This window comes from Heptranchias perlo, unplaced genomic scaffold (assembly GCF_035084215.1).
Source record: "Heptranchias perlo isolate sHepPer1 unplaced genomic scaffold, sHepPer1.hap1 HAP1_SCAFFOLD_43, whole genome shotgun sequence".
Lineage (NCBI taxonomy): Eukaryota > Metazoa > Chordata > Chondrichthyes > Hexanchiformes > Hexanchidae > Heptranchias > Heptranchias perlo.
The window spans coordinates 1,490,585-1,509,322 of record NW_027139442.1 but is presented as its reverse complement, the minus strand read 5'-3'; the positions used below and the strand labels follow the sequence as shown (position 1 = coordinate 1,509,322).

Here is an 18,738-nt window from a genome sequence, read left to right as displayed (position 1 = left end):
CTCTCTCAGTCTTCTCTACCTGGGGCACAGGATGAGCAGAATGCTTGAATCTATATTTTTTAATGCAGAGTGCGCTGGATGTATGGAATGGACCAGCAAGGGAGGCAGTGGGGCCTGATTGTATCAGCAAATTCCACAGAGTTGGGAAAGTACCTGATAGCGCTACCTTGGGATATGACAGCCTAGAAATTGGGATCTTTCATTCATTTTTTACACTTGTGCACTTATTTTTATTGATTGCTGTACCTGGACACCCAAACCCCTCTGCTCCTCCACAGTCCCTAGTTTCTCACCCTGAAGAAAACACTCCCTATTTCTCACCTGATGCCTGCAATAAATGATATTTGCATAACTTCCAACATCTTTACGATTCGGGTCGGTTTCCACTCTTCAGTGTCCAATAAGAAGAGAAATAGTGAGACTGGAACTTTATTTAATATTTCAAAATATACTTTATTTCATAAAATTCATGAATACACACAGTTCAATGTAAATATTACAATTACAATTCAAAACAAATACAATACACATCATACGATTCCATTATTACAAGTCAAAACACAGTAAATATCTTCTAACACATGCTGTACAATACAAGGTGGGATAGCCTTACACGTTTGCCTTTCCCAATAAAGCCTTTGTGTCGGCCGCACCTCGCTTCAGTTTGCACCTCAGCATGAAATACTGGACCTTGGATTGTGCCAGTGGCCAACACTTGGCCGCGGACAGTTCCCTCGGCAGGAAGACCAGCAAGTTTCGGGGGAACAAAGGGCCTCCTTGACCGAATTGATGGTCTTCCAGCAGCTGTTGATATCTGTCTCGTTGTGCATCTTGGACAACTGCCCATAGAGGACAGCGACCTGTGTTACCGAGCTGTTGGGGATGAACTCCTCTTCGACACCACGGTATAGGGGTCCAGTCTCCGTTGGGTGGGTTATCAGGTTTTACCCGAATACAAGGATCCATTCGCCCACATTCATGTTAGTGTTTGGCAAACACTGTCTGATGTCTTTCACACACCTGTCGAACCTTGGGGTCAGAGACGTAGGGGGTAATTTCACCTTCACATCTTGGGAGGTAAACTGACGGAGCAAGAATTAAAATCGGGCCGGTTCTGTAAGGGGCGGGTGATCGGCTCTACCAGTTCAGTCCCCAGCGATGCTGAAAATTTCCCTCCACGTGTTATGAACCGATGCAATTTGAGAAAATGGACCAGCTTGTGGGCTTCGAAGATTCATTCTAGGGCGTAGGTCAGGAAAGGTGTGGCCGATTTTAAGTATCCTCGCCTGGCGGAAATAGGGTGGTCGAGGCTTGTAAATGGTGTCAGGTCATTACCGCCCCTTTAACGGTGGCGTTCCTGCCTCCACCATCGTGGGTCATGTCCTGAGAAGAGCGGCCCGAGCAACACCCACCTGTTTCCGGTCTGGCCAATTGTAATATGTAAATCAGAGTATTATGACGTACACGGGAAACCATTTAATGCTGGCTAAAAATGGTTGGAGGAGCCGCCCTTTCGATGGGCATTGAGTGGTCCAGAACACTGAGAAGTTTCTTTTTAACTCATATTTTGTGGGGCAAGGAGGAGCAGGAGAGCTTTCCCATGGCCTGCCGCGGCCGTGTGAAATCTCCCGACCCCTGATCGTCTCAGAAATGTATCAGGAGGTTTCCTTATAGATCTCTGTAACCAGGCCCAGCTTCATGTCCCATTAAACTCCCTGCAGTGAGTAAACATTGCTGCATAGCAGCTCAGAGAGGAAACGATCTCCGGAACTCCCCACTGGAGTTTGAAATTACATTAATATTTTACCAGTTAGTAACGGTCCGGGTGTTGGTCCATTGTTATTCTGTTCTGGTCAAAACAAATGTCCCAATGAACAGGACGCTGTCTGACCCTGACAGCTCACCCTCAGTCCATCCCACCAGGCAGTGTGTGTGATGGGAAATAATCATCAACCGAAATGGAGCATTTGATTTTATTCATTACAGGATTAAACATTTAATATTGAAATCATATTATTTCCCGACTAATAACAGCAAACCATTTCATGTTCGAATCACATCTTGTATTATTTCTCAAAAAAGCATTTTTTGGATAAAATATAATTCCTGTCTGTTATTTCCAAATTTATTTGAAGTATTGGATTGATATCAGTTACTTCAGTGAACTCATTGGTGGCAATGGATAGTAAAATCAGGCGTAGTGAACAATAGGGGCCCGATCCGCTATCGCCGACTTACTCCACCGCCAAAGCGGAAAATCCACTCTCTTAATTAGCAGTTTACAAAGTTCTTATTCCAGCTGATTTGTCGAATCTCATGTGTTGGGGTTTGAATTGTGAAGCGGATTTTCTCCGCCAGTTTTACCGTCTCACAGAGACTCTCACCCTGAATCTGTGAAAAGGTTATGACCATGAACTGGGACTGGAGCCGAACACATCCCCAGTTACGGTGTGGCCTGGACACCCCATTCTCTCTGTTTTATATCAGACAGTATTCCACCTTCAAAAACAGCACTCGAGAGAGAAAGCAAGACACACACCGTCAGTCTTACACTTCCTATCAGTATGTTCATATCACGCTCAATAGCAGTATCCAACCTTCAGATACAGCACCGGAGAGTGAGAGAGAAAGGGAGACAGATACTATGACAGAGCGAGCGGAGAGGCACAGTTCAACAGTATCAGATCCAGACTGACTTGTAAAGTTGCGTTTCATCCAGAAATTCCCGTTGTAGAGACAGAAGATGTAGTCTTATCTCTCACTGATATACAAGAGACGGACACACTATTAATCCCACACTCAGGGACAGTGCAGAGAGTGACCAAAACAATGTGGGCCGAATTTAACCCTCTCTTGCCTGTTGTACTACATTCGGTTTTGCAGATCAGGGCCGTTCGCTATTACTCTCAGTGACCGAGAGTTTCAATCTGATTATATTAATATGGGACTGTTGCTGTCAGATATTAATCCTACACGCTCCCAGCAAATACACGGACTCCGACTTTCATCCCATTTTTCTCCAGGATTGTTTTGAGAAATCCTGCATCCAGTTTCGGAGTCACACGTTAATTAATGGTTAATGGGGCCAAGAATGAACAGAATCCATTGGCTCATTTCACACCCGCCCATTTTATCGATGAAAGGCCCTTTACCATCAAAAGATACCGAGAGAAACAGCAGGGATGGAAACATCTAGTTTAATAGTTAGAGATTGTAAAGTCAGTCTGGATTCCAGCGTTAGTCACTGGTGGAATCCCATCTGTTTCCCATTCTGGTGCCTGTTCCTGCACTGCCTGTGGACCCCATTCCCTCTGACCTTTCCCCCTGCCCCACTTCCTTTGCTCAGACTCTGAAAAATTCCAATTGGGGAAAGTTTCCATCGATTTTTGTATTGGGAATTAAACCAGATATCTGCGCATGCGTGACTCAGCCCCGCCCCCCGCGCTGCTTGTTGGTGAGTGGAAGAGCGCATGCGCGCTCCCCTCCCCCTCCTCGGCATATTGGGGCCATTCCCTCAGTGAGCGGAAGAGGATGGTTTAAAACAGCCGGGAATGGAGAGATCACGGCCCCCGGGGGAAGGGAGCAAAGAGCAGCATAGTTACAGCAGCTCATCGCTTCGGGACCGTGTCCGCAGATGGGCTCAGAGATCGGCATTGAGTCCGGGGGAAGGTCAGGGGAAGTCCGGGGGCTTTTCGTAAGAGGCGGAGTGGATCAGGAACTTGTCCCGGAACATGGAGTGAGAGGGGGAAGGGAGAGGTCATTCTCGGGCTGTGGGTGTACAGGGTGTGTCCAGGGGAAGGGAGACAGAATGGGAAGAAACTGCTATTTAAAATCATTGCTGCTTTCTCTCTCCAGACCAGTAGTGAATGTTCCAGGTTTTGTTCCAGTCTCACCCTGTTTGTTGTTTTTGGAGAGTGAAGAGTGGAAACAGAGCCGGACAGTAATGATGTGTGGACTTATACAAAGAGCATCTATTGAAGGCACCAGGTGAGAAGTGTGAAGGACACAATTTAAACAACTGCTGTTATATTTCTGTTGAAAGGTTATTCTCCTGGGAGAGGGAATTAGAAACCTGACCTGTACAAAGTCCCCGCCCCATCGGGTAGTCCCATTCATAGATCAGTGCGGGGGTTGGGTTGAGTCTGGATGTCACTAAATTGTTGTAAAACAGCCCAACACACCTGGTGTGCAGAAGCTGAGTGCTGCAGTCCTGCAGTGGAGTCAGACACTGACACTCTTTGTATCGCTGATTTACATAATTATCATTAACAGAGCTATTGAACTTATCACTTTTGTATTTTCTACCTCACTGGTTCTGGAGTTACAACAGTTACTTTTTTCTTCTGACAGAAAAATACTTGAAGGGCCAAGAATAAATGTGATGCTTCCTCCATCCTAGGCACAAGGAACAGTGCAGCCAGCTCCTCCTCACACACAGTAGGTACGTTATCATTCACAGAGACACAGACAGGTACGGAATGAATTGCAATAATATAACCCGAGATTCAAATTGAATACTTGACCAGAACTCTCACACACATGTGAGTTTAATACATGTCGTATCCATTTGAATAGTGTAGCATGAGATACAAATTGCATACAGGTCCAAAACTCTCATACAGTGACAGATTGAGAAATGCTGTGACAGCGTAACATGAGAAACAAATTAGATATCAGTTTATAATACACTCATGGTATGAGATTTAAAGATACAGTATCAATTCTATTAGTGCAGACTGAGATACACATTACACAGCAGTCCAAAAATGTTATCAAATCAGTTTGAAAGATACATTATCATACAAATTTGTGTTCAGAGATACAGATTTAATCATAGTCCAAAAAGCACACAAATTATCTGATTAAAAACCTCCAGCATCTTATCCGAAAGTGCATCCATATTTACAAATTAAATAATGAGAAAAACTATTTAAACATTAAGATATTAAAGCTAAATTTTTGAACGCTATAATATAAACAGAGAGAATAATTTTACAGACACAGAATGAATCCCACACTCGCATACCGTACCAGAGACTGAGACATGCAGAAGGAATCTCAAACTCACATACAATACCAGAGACTGACAGATACAAAAAGTGAATCCCACACTCACACACAGCACCAGAGACTGACAGGTAAAGTATGAATCCCACACTCACACAAGCTACCTGAGACTGAGATACAGAAAGAATCCAAAACTAACCTCCAGTATGAGAAACTGCATATGTGGAAATAATACAACACACACACACAGCACTAGAGAAGGTTTATATGGACCGAAACCCACACACAGTACCAGAGAAGGTATATACAGAGTGAATCCCACACACAGTACCAGAGAAGGTATAGACAGAGTGAATCCCACACACAGTACTAGAGAAGGTATATACAGAGTGAATCCCACACACAGCACAAGAGAAGGTATATACAGAATGAATCCCACACACAGTACTGGAGAAGGTATATAGAGAGTGAATCCCACACACAGTACTGGAGAAGGTATATACAGAGTGAATCCCACACACAGCACAAGAGAAGGTATATACAGAATGAATCCCACACACAGTACTGGAGAAGGTATATAGAGAGTGAATCCCACACACAGTACTGGAGAAGGTATATACAGAGTGAATCCCACACACAGTTCTAGTGAAGGTATATACAGAGTGAATCCCACACACAGTAATAGAGAAGGTATATACAGAGTGAATGCCACACACAGTAATAGAGAAGGTATGTACAGAATGAATGCCACACACAGTACCAGAGAAGGTATATACAGAGTGAATCCCACACACAGTACCAGAGAAGGTATATACAGAGTGAATCCCACACATAGTACCAGAGAAGGTATATACAGAGTGAATCCTGCACACAGTACCAGAGAAGGTATATACAGTATAATTTCCACACACAGTACCAGAGAAGGTATATATAGACTGAATGCCACACACAGTACCAGAGAAGGTATACACAGAGTGAATCCCACACACATTACGAGAGAAGGTATATACAGAATGAATCCCACACACAGTACTAGAGAAGGTATATACAGAATGAATCCCACACACAGTACTAGAGAAGGTATATACAGAATGAATCCCACACACAGTGCTAGAGAAGGTATATACAGAGTGAATCACACACACAGTACTAGAGAAGGTATATACAGAATGAATCCCACACACAGTACTAGAGAAGGTATATACAGAGTGAATTCCACACACAGTACCAGAGAAGGTATATACAGAGTGAATCCCACACACAGCACAAGAGAAGGTATATACAGACTGAATGCCACACACAGTACTAGAGAAGGTATATACAGCGTGAATCCCACACACAGTACTGGAGAAGGTATATACAGAGTGAATCCCACACACAGTACGAGAGAAGGTATATACAGAATGAATCCCACACACAGTACCAGAGAAGGTATATACAGCGTGAATCCCACACACAATACTGGAGAAGGTATATACAGAATGAATCCCACACACAGTACCAGAGAAGGTATATACAGAGTGAATCCCACACATCGTACCAGAGAAGGTATATACAGAGTGAATCCTGCACACAGTACCAGAGAAGGTATATACAGTATAATTTCCACACACAGTACCAGAGAAGGTATATACAGACTGAATGCCACACACAGTACCAGAGAAGGTATATACAGAGTGAATCCCACACACAGTACTAGAGAAGGTATATACAGAATGAATCCCACACACAGTACTAGAGAAGGTATATACAGAATGAATCCCACACACAGTACTAGAGAAGGTATATACAGAGTGAATCCCGCACTCACATAGAGTACCAGAGTGTGACAGATACAGAATCTATCCCACAATCACACACAGTACCAGAGACTGAGAGATCCCAAATGAATCTCACAGTCACCTACATTAGTGCAGGCTGATTTACACTTAACATACCAGACCAAATATCTCATAATGTCAGATTGAAAGATACATTATCAATTCCATTGGTGCAGACTGATCTACACATTACATATCACTACAAAAAAACTGACACAGATTCAGACTGAAATATACAGTATTCCATTCACACAGACTGAGCTACACATTATATACAAGTTCAAAAATGTCACCATATCAGTTTGGAAGACACACCAAATCAGAATTGTGTTTCCATCGATACAGATTTAATAGAATTCCAAAAAGTGCCCACATGCTCTGATTATAACCTGCAACATTACATTTTGAAGTGTATCAGTATCTACCAATAAAAGACTGGGGAAAATATTCATACATTAAGGTATTAAAGTACAGTTTTGAATGCCGTACAATAAACGGAGATACAATTTACTTAAATATAATGAATGAATCTCACACTCAGATACAGTGCCAGAGACTGACATGTACAATGAATCCCATGCTCACACAATGTACCAGTGACTGGCAGATCCAGAGTGAATGCCGCACTCACACACTGTGGTACAGAATGACAGATACAGAATTTATATCACTCACATACTGTATCAGAAATTAAGAGGTATGGAATGAATATCTCACTCACTTACAGCACCAGATACAAACAGAAACAGAATGAATCACTCATACACGCGCGCGCGCGCGCGCACACACACACACACACACACACACACACACACACACAACCAGAGACTGATAGGAACACAATTAATCCCACACTCACATACAGTACCAGTGATTGAGAGATACAGAATGAATCCCACACTCGCACACAGTACCAGAGACTGACAGATACAGAATGAATCCCACACTCAAACACAGAACCAGAGACTGACAGATACAGAATGAACCCCACACCCACACACAGTACCAGAGATTGACAGATACAGACTGAATCCCACACTCACACACAGTACCAGAGAATGACAGATACAGGATGAATCCCACACTCACACACAATACCAGGGACTGAGAGATAAAGAATTAATCACACACTCACACACAGTACCACCGATTGACAGATACAGAATTAATCTCACAGTCATGTTACTGCAGACTGAGTTGCACATCAGATACCAGTCCAAAAACCTCATCGTGTCTGATTGAAAGATGCAGTATCAATTCCATTAGTGCAGACTGAGCTACATTTTATATACATTGCAAAATACTCATACAGTATTATACTGAAACATACAGTATCAATACCATTGGTACAGACTGAGCTACACGTTACACACAAGTCCAAAAGCCTCATAAATGATCAGACTGGAAGATGTAGTTTCAATTCTATTATCACAGACTGAGACACAGATTACATGGCAGTCCAACAATCTCATAAATGATGACTGGAAGATACAGTATCAATTCTATTAGCACAGACTGAACTACACATTACATATCAGTCCGAAAATCTCATACAATATTAGGCTGAAAGATACAGTATCAATTTCATTAGTGCAGACTGAAACACACATGATATAGCAGTCCAAGAATCTCAAAGATTATCAGACTCAAAGATACAATATCAATTCCATTAGCACAGACTGAGGTACATGTGACACACCAGTCCAAAAATCTCATAGAATATCACATTGAAAGATTCAGTATCACTTCCATTAGTGCAGACTGAGCTACATCTCACATTCCAGGCCAAAAATCTCATACAGTATCAGACTGATAGAGACAGTATCCACTCCTTTAGTGCAGGATGAGCTACATATTGCATACCAGTTCAAAAATCTCATACAGTGTTCGACTCAGATACAGAATTAATTCCATCAGTGCAGACTGAGCTGCACACTACATACCAGTCCAATAATTTCACTGTGAACAGATTGAAAGCTACATTATCATTCACAATAGAGTTCAGAGATTAAGATGTGATCCCACTCCAAAACTCACACACGTTGTTTGATTGAAGAAAATTAATATTTACAGATTAAATACACGATGAAGAACTATATCATTTAAAGTGTTAAAGATACAGTTTCAAATACAATGCTGTAAACTGAAAGAAGAATACAGAATGAATCCAGACTTGCACATTGTCTCAGAGACTGAATTACAGAATGAATCCCAAACTGAGATAAAGCAGCAGAGAATGGCAGATACAGAATGTATCCCACACTCAGATACAACACCAGAGATTGACAGATACATAATGTATCCCACACTCAGATACAACACCAGAGATTGACAGTTGCAGAGTTAATTCCACACTCACACATAGTACCAGAGACTGACTGATACAGAATGAACCCATCACTTATATGCAGTACCTGAAACTGACAGATGCAGAATATACCCCATGCTCAAACTCAAAAACAGAGTCTGACAGATGCAGAATGAATCCCAACGTACCAGAGACTGACAGATACAGAATGAACCCATCACTTATATATAGTACCTGAAACTGACAGATGCAGAATATACCCCATGCTCACACTCAATAACAGAGTCTGACAGATACAGAATAAACCCCACCAGACACAGTACCAGAGACTGACTTCTACTGGACGTAAGCGAGAACTGTAAAAGAGCGGAACCAATTCACATTTCCTGTCGTGGTTGCAGAAACAGGACAATCTGCAATGTGAGGAAAGTTTCTGTCTGTAACTTTTATTCTCGTATTTTTGCACATTTTGATAGTGAAAAATGAAGTCAATTGATTCATAATAATTTTTTTGTTTTACTCATTCGATATTTGTGAATTTGCACCATTATTTTTCACTTACATTGCGCAGTATTTCTCTCTAATTTCTCAGGATGATTTACATTGCTCCTCTGTCCCGTTTAGACTCTTAATTTCCAAGCAGTATGTGGCCTCCTTAATCCCCCTGGCAAATTCAATGGCCATTTACACGGCCGTTCTGCAAGCTGATTTTGTCGTAGTCTTCCTCGATATAGACAATATACCCGAAATTAATTACAAGAATTTAAAACAGCGTTGCAAGTAGTGTTTGGTCCAACAGCTCGTCTCCATTCCCAGTTTTTCTAAATCCCACTCGTGCAATATAATGTGAAGAATGAGTTGATCTTCTGTCCCTCTCTCATCTGATAAACTTCAATGATCCGGGATTTGGGGACATCTACTGGCCGGAATCAGAACTGCAACAGTTCGGAACAAATTGCTGAAACCGGACAATGTGCAGTGTGAGCGTGTTTGTGATTGGTGCCAGGTACTCAATCTGATTTTTTTTCTACCTGCCCTGTTTGTGATTGAACAGTAAACAGAGCCGGACAGTAAGGATGTGGGGAGTTATACAAAGAGCATCTATTGCAGGCATCATGTGAGAAATATGAAGGACACATTTTAAACAGCGGCTCTGTGGTTTTGGTTGAACTGTTAGCCACATCGGAGAGGGGATTAGAAGCCTGACCTGTGCAAAGGTCCCCGCCCCATCGGGTCGTCCCATTCATGGATCAGCGAAGGTGTTGGATTGTGTCTGGATGTCACTAAATTGTTGTAAAACAGCCCAACACACCTGGTGTGCAGAAGCTGAGTGCTGCAGTACTGCAGTGGAGTCAGACACTGACACTGTTTGTATCACTGGTTTTCATTTGTGGATATTACAATGATTATTAACAGAGAGATTCAATTGATCACTTTTGTATTTTCTACCTCACCTGTTCTTGAGTTACAAGACTTAATTTCTCTTTCTACAGGCAAATACTTGAAGGACCCAGAATCAGTGTGATGTTTCCTCCGCAAGGAACAGTGCAGCCAGCTCCTTCTCACACACAGTATGTACATTATCACTCAGAGCACAGAGACACAGACAAGTCATCAGTTCCACAGTCTCACACTTCAGAAATAGTCAATCCCACACTGATCCCAATCCAACAGTCAAACAGAGCAGGAGATACAGATGGAATTTCCATTTCTAAACAACTCAGTACCGCTGACCGGCAGATAAATAATTCCCAGTCCAAAATCACACCCACTATCAGATTGAAAGGCACTGTGTTAATCTCACATTAGTTCAGCATTAGCTACAAATTAAATACCAGTTAGAACTGACACATGGGACCGATTGATAGATACAGAATGAATCACAATAGTGTACCCCGAGATTCAAATTAAATACCAGCCCACAACTCACACACATTATGAGTTTAAAGATGCAGTATTCATGCCAATAGTGTACACTGAGATACAAATTAGATACCAGTTCAGATGTTACCCATATTTGACTCACATATATGTCCACAAACTTCATAGTGTCAGAATGAAATGTACAGTGTCAATTCCTTTACTGCAGACTGAGATACACATTAGATACCAGTCCAAAATTCTCATACAGTATCAGATTGAAAGATACAATATCAATTCCATTAATACAGATTGAGCTGCTCATTATATACCAGTGCAAAATTCACATGCAGTATCGTACTGAAATATACAGTTTCAATTCCTTTACTGCAGACTGAGGTACACAGTAGATGCCAGTCCAAAAATCACATTCAGTGTCAGACTGAAAGACACAGTTTCGATTTGACTCGTATAGACTGACCCACACGTTACATGCCAATATACAAATCTCACACAGTATCAGACTGAAAGATACAGTATCAATCCCATTAGTGCAGACTGAGCGACACATCATATACTGGTCTAAAAATCTCAGTGACAGGTTGAAAGATACAGTATTAATTCCAACAGTGCAGATTGAGCAACACATTATATATGGTCCAAAATTCGAATACAGTATCGTAATGAAAGATACAGTATCAATTTCATTACTGCAGACTGAGGTACACATTTGTTACCAGTCCAAAATTCTCATACAGTATCAGATTGAAAGATGCATTATCAATTCCATTAGTGCAGACTGAGCTACACATTACATACAGTCCAAAAATCACATTCAGGGTCATGCTGAAAGATACAGTATCAATCCCAGTATTGCAGACTGAGCCACACCTTACAAACCAATCTAAATATATTACACGGTATTAGACTGAAAGGCACAGTACGAATTCCATTAGTACAGACCCAGCTACATATTGTATGCAGTCCAAAATTCGTATATACATATTATCATATTGAAACATACAGTCTGAATCCTATTAGTGTAGACGAAGCTACACATTGCAAACGATTCCAATAATTACTTCAAACTCATGCTGAAAGGTATGGCATCAATTCCATTATTGCGGACTGAGTTATTCCTGACATACCAGTCCAAATATAGCACAAAGTGTCAGCCTGAAAGATAAAGTATCAATTCCATTAGCGCAGACTGAGCTGCACAATAAATACCAGACCAATAATTTCACGGTAAAATATTGAAATATACATTATCATTTACAATAGTCTTTCAAGAGATTAAGATGTAATCCTACACCAAACCTCACACATTGTTTGATTGAAACAAAATACAGAAGTGCATCCATATTTAAAAAATAATGCGAGACAAAGGACCGTGCAAACATTAATGAATTAAAGATACAGTTTCAAGTAACATGCTGTATCCTGAAATAAGAATACAGAACGAATCCAGACTTGCACTTTGTCCCAGAGACTGAGTTACAGAATGAATCCCACACTGAGATAAAATTCCAGAGACTTCCAGTCACAGAATGAATCCCACACTCACAGGTGGCTCCAGAGACTGACAGATACAGAATGAATCCCACACTCACACACAGTACCAGAGACTGACAGATACAGAATGAATCCCACACTCACACACAGTACCAGAGACTGACAAATTCACTATTAATCCCACACTCACACAAAGTACCAGAGACTGACAGGTTCAGAATGAATCCCACACTCACACAAAGAACCAGAGACTGACAGATACAGAATGAATCCCACACTCACACAAAGTACCAGAGACTGACAAATTCAGAAAGAATCCCACACTCACATACAGTACCAGAGAATGACAGATAGAGAATTAATCTCACACTCACAGACAGTACTGGAGGCTGACAGATACAGAATGAATATACAGTCTGACATCGACTGGCCGTAAGCGAGAACTCTAACAGAGTGGAACAAATTCACATTTTCTGTCGTTACAGAAACAGGACAAAGTGCAATGTGAGGAAATAGTTTCTCTCTGTAACTTCTACTCTGTTTTTTAAAAAATATTTTGACAGTGAAAAATTAAGACAACTGACTCACAATAAAGTTTTTGTTTTGTTGATTGAAAAGTTGTGAATTTGCCCCATTATATTTCACTCTACATTGCGCAATATTTCTGTCTGATTTCTCAGGACATGAATTAGATTAATTCAAATAAATCGAACTAAAACACAAATAAAAACTGAGCACAAAGCTGGAAGTTTTAATGGCGACCGTCAAAAGTGAAAGGGATGAAATAGAGAGAAAAAAATACCAAAAATGCTGGAAAGACTCAGCAGGTCCGGCAGCATATGTGGAGAAGGGAAGCTCGGGTTAACGGTTCAGGACTATGACCCTTCAATAGATCAGAAAGGTTAATCCGACATAATTTAAATAAGGGACGGGAATCAGCAGAGATAAAAAACTTCAGAAAATCTATTAATTTCACTGAATCCGGGCAATTGTTTCCCGTATCCACTGTACAGATCAGTGCAAATAATAACACAAAGGGAAAGAGTTAAATTCAAAGTTTTGGGGGAAAGAAATGACCTTTCAAAGTATTTTTTTTAATATAAATAAGACCCGTTTGTGTTTTCGAAACACTATCCCTCTGAACATCATCAAATTCGGTTCCAGTCTTGGTGATTCTGAATTCAGCGTGCTGGGATTCAAACCTGTTGGAATGAACTGTTTGGAAGGCAGCTCTGCTCACCATTATATATTTCACTAGGAGGGAAAAATCGAGTGTTTCTGTGGAGTTTGGGTTTGGGGTATCTGGTACTTTAATCATAGACAATAAATAGTTTCCAATCATCAGCCCCTGAACAGACACAACAAGCTGGTGGAATTTCTCATTCATATATATTAAATAAGAGGATGGCAAAAGCGAATAGGAAGAGGTTAGGAAGAAGTCACAAAAACAATTAGGGAAGCAAACAGGAACTACGAAATCAAATTATCAAGGAATATATAAAGAAATAGTAAATTATTCCACAGACACAAAAATAACAAAAGGAAAACCAGAATAGTTTGAGTGCCACTAAGGGATGCACAAGATAAACTCACAGGTAATGTCAGCGAAATGGCAGAAATATTGAATTGTTACTTTGCCTCAGTATTTACCAGGCAGATTAACAGGGTAAATATGATATAGAGGAAGAGGTCAATAAAGATATCAAGACATTTAAGTTAGAAAGGGTGGTTAAACTGGTCCAGATGGATTGCATCCGCACATATTAAATGAAGCAAGGGAAGAGATAGCAGAGGCACTGTTACATATATAGAAAAAAAATCATCTCAAAAACGAATAGTGCCAAAGGGCAGGATGATAGTTAATGTGATTCATATATTTTGAAACAGGAGATAGAACAAGTCCAGGGAACTATAGGCCAGTTAACAAAAGGTCGGTGGCAGGAATGATCATGGAATCTTTTACTCAATGAAGCAATCGAAAAACATCTAGAAACCGAAAATATAATAAAGAATAGTCAGCACGGATTTCAGAAAGGGAATGTTTAACAGTTTGACAGAAGGTTTGAAAGTTTAAATTACAGTTCAACATAACTTATCTGCTTTTCAATTCTATTCCTCGAGAAATAAACCCCAGTGCTGTGTTTGCTTTCTGTGGCCTCATCAACCTGTGTTGCTACTTTTAATGATTTGTCAATCTGTACCCCGAAATCCCTTCGCTCTTCTACCACATTTAGACTCTTATTTTCCAAGCAGTATGAGGCCTCCTTATTCCCCCGAGCAAAATGCACCATCTCACACCTTTCTACATTGAAATTCAATGGCCATTTACACCGCCTTTCATCAAGCTTATTAAAGTCTTCTTGTATTTTGTTGGATTCTTCGTCAGTATAGACTATACACCCTAAATTAATTACAAGAATTTAAGACAGCATGCAACCAACATTTGGTCCAACCAAATGTTTCCAATTCCCAGTTTTTCTAAATCCCACTCGTGCAACATAATGTGAAGAATGAGTTTATCTTCTGTCCCTCCATCATCTGTGAACTTCAATGTCCCGGGGTTTGGGGACATCTACTGGCCGGAAGCAGAACTGCAACAGTACGGAACAAATTGCTCAAACCGGACAATGTGCAGTGTGAGCGTGTTTGTGATTGGTGGCAGGTATTAAATCTGATTGGTTTCTTCAGATCTCCAATCAGAGAGTGAATGGAAAAGGTGACGTTGTATCACTCCGAATGACCCAATCACAATCAATGCCTTCCTCCATCCCTCATTACCATAGGGCTGTGGGGCTGCCTATTTAATCCGAGTTCGGAGCGGATTTGGGTCATTTCTGGGTCTGAAATTGAGTTTGAAAATGCCTGAGGACAAGAAAGCAGCTCCCAAGAAGGGCGCCAAGAAAACCTTGAGTAAAGCACCAGCCAAGGGCGGCAAGAAGCGGAGAAAGTCGAGGAAGGAGAGTTACTCCATCTACATCTACAAAGTGATGAAGCAGGTTCACCCCGACACCGGCATCTCCTCCAAGGCCATGAGCATCATGAACTCCTTTGTGAACGATATTTTCGAGCGCATCGCGGGTGAGGCTTCCCGCCTGGCCCATTACAACAAGCGGGCGACCATCAGCTCCCGGGAGATCCAGACCGCCGTGCGCCTGCTGCTGCCCGGGGAACTGGCCAAACACGCCGTATCGGAAGGGACGAAGGCGGTGACCAAGTACACCAGCTCCAAGTAAAACTCCACAATGCACTGAAAAAAATGAACACAACGGCTCTTTTAAGAGCCACCCACAGTCTCTCTGAAGACGCTGTAACGACCCCTCTGTGTGGAATCATTTTACTGTAGAATGTTTGATACTAAGTGTTTTTCTCTAACTCTTGTGCTTTTCTAATTTCTCTTGAAATCTAGTAGATTCTCATCATCACTGCCGGTTATAATCTGTGTGTTGCTTTTTTATTTAGTCCCAATAACCAAAAACGTGTCACTGATCCTCTCGTTCTCGTTCATATTCCGACCCTTCCCGGCTACTGCCCATTAAGAGCCGTTTTAAGGGGGTGGATTCGACTTCAGTCATTTTTTTCTCATTTTCACGTTTCTTTGTTCATTATTCGGGAATATCACTTTCAGAACCGCAATCCTTTGTAAAGCAACAGCCTTGAAAGAGACTTCACACTGAGTACAGAATAGTCTAAAGGATCTGTTACTGTTCGACTCCTTGCACCAGGAGTCCCGGCTCCGGTTTCGATCGCGATGCAGCTCCTGCGAACAGGGATCAATCCACAATCTGTCGTTTGTTCCTTTCACAAAGATTGAGCTGGAATCTGTCTCGTTACAAAATGGGTCTTTATTCCCGCCCGATTGAACATGAACGGTTAATGAAGCCGGATTTTAACCGGAATGTATAAGGTTCTGGAAGTTGTGACGGGAAATGTGGAACAACAGAGTAAAAGGAGAGAGATATTTAAATTTTTGTCTTTCGCGACATTATTTACGAAATCCGATTCTTGTGTTACAGAAATATTGGCGGGCTTTTCAAATTTCAAAAAAACGGTTCAGTTCGGTATTTTCCGTCTTTTCTCATTCGGCTATTGATTGGTGAATAAACAGCTCTCTGATTGGGCTGTTCGTTGAACCAATGAGATTGAGAATAGATGGACCAATCACAAGTGCCCCCACTGCACTCCTCCAGAAGGGAGAAGAAGGGCGAGTGCGGAAAGATTTCTTCATTCTTTGTGAAAGTGTTTGTGAGATTGTGGAAATGTCTGGAAGAGGAAAAACCGGCGGTAAAGCTCGGGCCAAGGCCAAGTCTCGCTCATCCCGGGCCGGACTGCAGTTCCCTGTGGGCCGTGTTCACAGGCTCCTGCGAAAGGGGAACTACGCTGAACGTGTGGGTGCCGGAGCACCGGTCTATTTGGCTGCTGTGCTCGAGTATCTGACGGCTGAAATCCTCGAGCTGGCCGGCAACGCGGCCCGCGACAATAAGAAAACCCGCATCATCCCCAGACACCTGCAGCTGGCTATCCGCAACGACGAGGAGCTCAACAAGCTGCTGGGACGGGTGACCATCGCTCAGGGCGGGGTGCTGCCTAATATCCAGGCCGTGCTGCTGCCGAAGAAAACCAGCAGTGTGTGCACCAAGAGCAAGTAAAGCGGTCAAGATTTAACCTGATAACCCAAAGGCTCTTTTCAGAGCCACCCACGGTATCTATGAAAGGGCTGGTCACTGTCTGTGTGATCAGGAATTAACTTCAAAAGGACTTGATTCCGATTCGAGAAACTAACAATAACTTGTTATGCACAAATCATCCATATCGGTCTGTTGCAGTACTCGCTTCAGGACCGCAGATATCGCCAACGTCCAATCGATTATAATTTGCAGTTTGTCTGGTGAATGAGACAAAATACCAGAACCGTTAGAATTGCCAACTGGGCGGGTGGGATACAGAAATACCAGGGACGCTTAATATTATTTACCGTCCCATCCTCGGACAACACTGGCTCAGTCTGTGTTATTTTACCCAGATTTGTACAACGGATGCTGACTGATGTGCTGTTATTGTATCAGCGATTACTGAATTAAGAATGTGAGTGAAATTTGTGTTTGGATGTGAGTGAGGTATTTATTCTGTCCCTGTCCGTCTGATATCTGCTCCCTCCCCTTTATACGTTTCCCATTTAAGCAAATTTCTCACGACCCTGCCATTTCAACCCAGTAGATCACAGCTCTTTCCATCGCCGATTTGGTGGCTCTGAAAAGAGCCTTTGTTGCACTTGGTGCTGAAGCCGGGTCGGATTTAGGCGCGCTCCCCGCGGATGCGGCGGGCCAGCTGGATGTCTTTGGGCATGATGGTGACTCGCTTGGCGTGGATGGCGCACAGGTTGGTGTCCTCAAACAGCCCCACCAGATAAGCCTCGCTGGCCTCCTGCAGGGCCATGACGGCCGAGCTCTGGAAGCGCAGGTCTGTCTTGAAATCCTGAGCGATCTCTCGCACCAGACGCTGGAAGGGCAGTTTGCGGATCAGCAGCTCGGTGGATTTCTGGTAGCGGCGGATCTCCCTCAGAGCCACAGTGCCGGGTCTGTAGCGATGAGGCTTCTTAACTCCGCCCGTGGCTGGAGCGCTCTTCCTGGCCGCTTTGGTCGCCAACTGTTTGCGAGGAGCTTTCCCGCCGGTCGATTTGCGCGCTGTCTGCTTGGTCCTGGCCATTTTCTAAACAGATCTCAACACAACCTGAGACACAGAGACTGTGAATACGGAGTGCGCTCTGGGGCCGCCTTTTAAAGCGTCTAAGGCTATCCGCCCCTGGCCTGTGATTGGCTGAGGTTTCACCCCCAGACAAGGAGGGACTGCCCCGGGACTGTGATTGGCAGGTTTGATCCGAGATCTGTCAGTCAGACCAAAACGGCGGGAGGTATTGGGTCCCAATTGGCTGAGCTGAAATTAATCTTCAATTTCAAAAAGCCCGCCAATTTCAGAGCATCTAATAACAGTTTCAAGAAAATTTCATTTCCCTCCAGCAATTTAAGAAACTCTCTCTTTATAATCTTCGTTATTTCCTTCTCCTCATCTCAAATCTCAGGCTGTTTCACATTCCGGTTCATTCTCTGATCTGTCTGTAAACGGGCGGGAATAAATCCCCGGTCATTGCTTTCCGTAACGGGAATTGCTTTCCAGCTTCAATTTCAAAAATCCCACCAGTTCCGGCCCGGTGAACCGCTCCTCAAACAGAAA

General features: G+C 42.5%; 3 protein-coding genes and 1 long non-coding RNA gene across 4 annotated transcripts; 3 read left to right on the top strand and 1 right to left on the bottom strand.

Annotated features, from left to right (window-relative positions):
* Positions 1-3,749: 3,749 nt before the first annotated feature.
* On the top strand, positions 3,750-13,127 carry LOC137312432 (uncharacterized). The gene is made up of 3 exons (XR_010960730.1): positions 3,750-3,987; positions 4,351-4,441; positions 10,629-13,127. It is a non-coding gene; the product is annotated as an uncharacterized lncRNA (long non-coding RNA).
* A 2,210-nt stretch (positions 13,128-15,337) lies between these two features.
* On the top strand, positions 15,338-15,743 carry LOC137312429 (histone H2B 1/2-like). Its single transcript, XM_067978993.1, has one exon. It carries the CDS (start codon positions 15,369-15,371, stop codon positions 15,741-15,743), a length of 375 nt encoding a protein of 124 aa, XP_067835094.1. The 5' UTR covers positions 15,338-15,368.
* A 1,023-nt stretch (positions 15,744-16,766) lies between these two features.
* Positions 16,767-17,156, top strand: LOC137312421 (histone H2A.J-like). Its single transcript, XM_067978983.1, has one exon. The coding sequence runs from the start codon at positions 16,767-16,769 to the stop codon at positions 17,154-17,156; it is 390 nt and encodes a 129-aa protein (XP_067835084.1).
* Positions 17,157-17,802: 646 nt separating this feature from the next.
* LOC137312420 (histone H3) lies at positions 17,803-18,213 on the bottom strand. Its single transcript, XM_067978982.1, has one exon. It carries the CDS (start codon positions 18,211-18,213, stop codon positions 17,803-17,805), a length of 411 nt encoding a protein of 136 aa, XP_067835083.1.
* Positions 18,214-18,738: the final 525 nt, after the last annotated feature.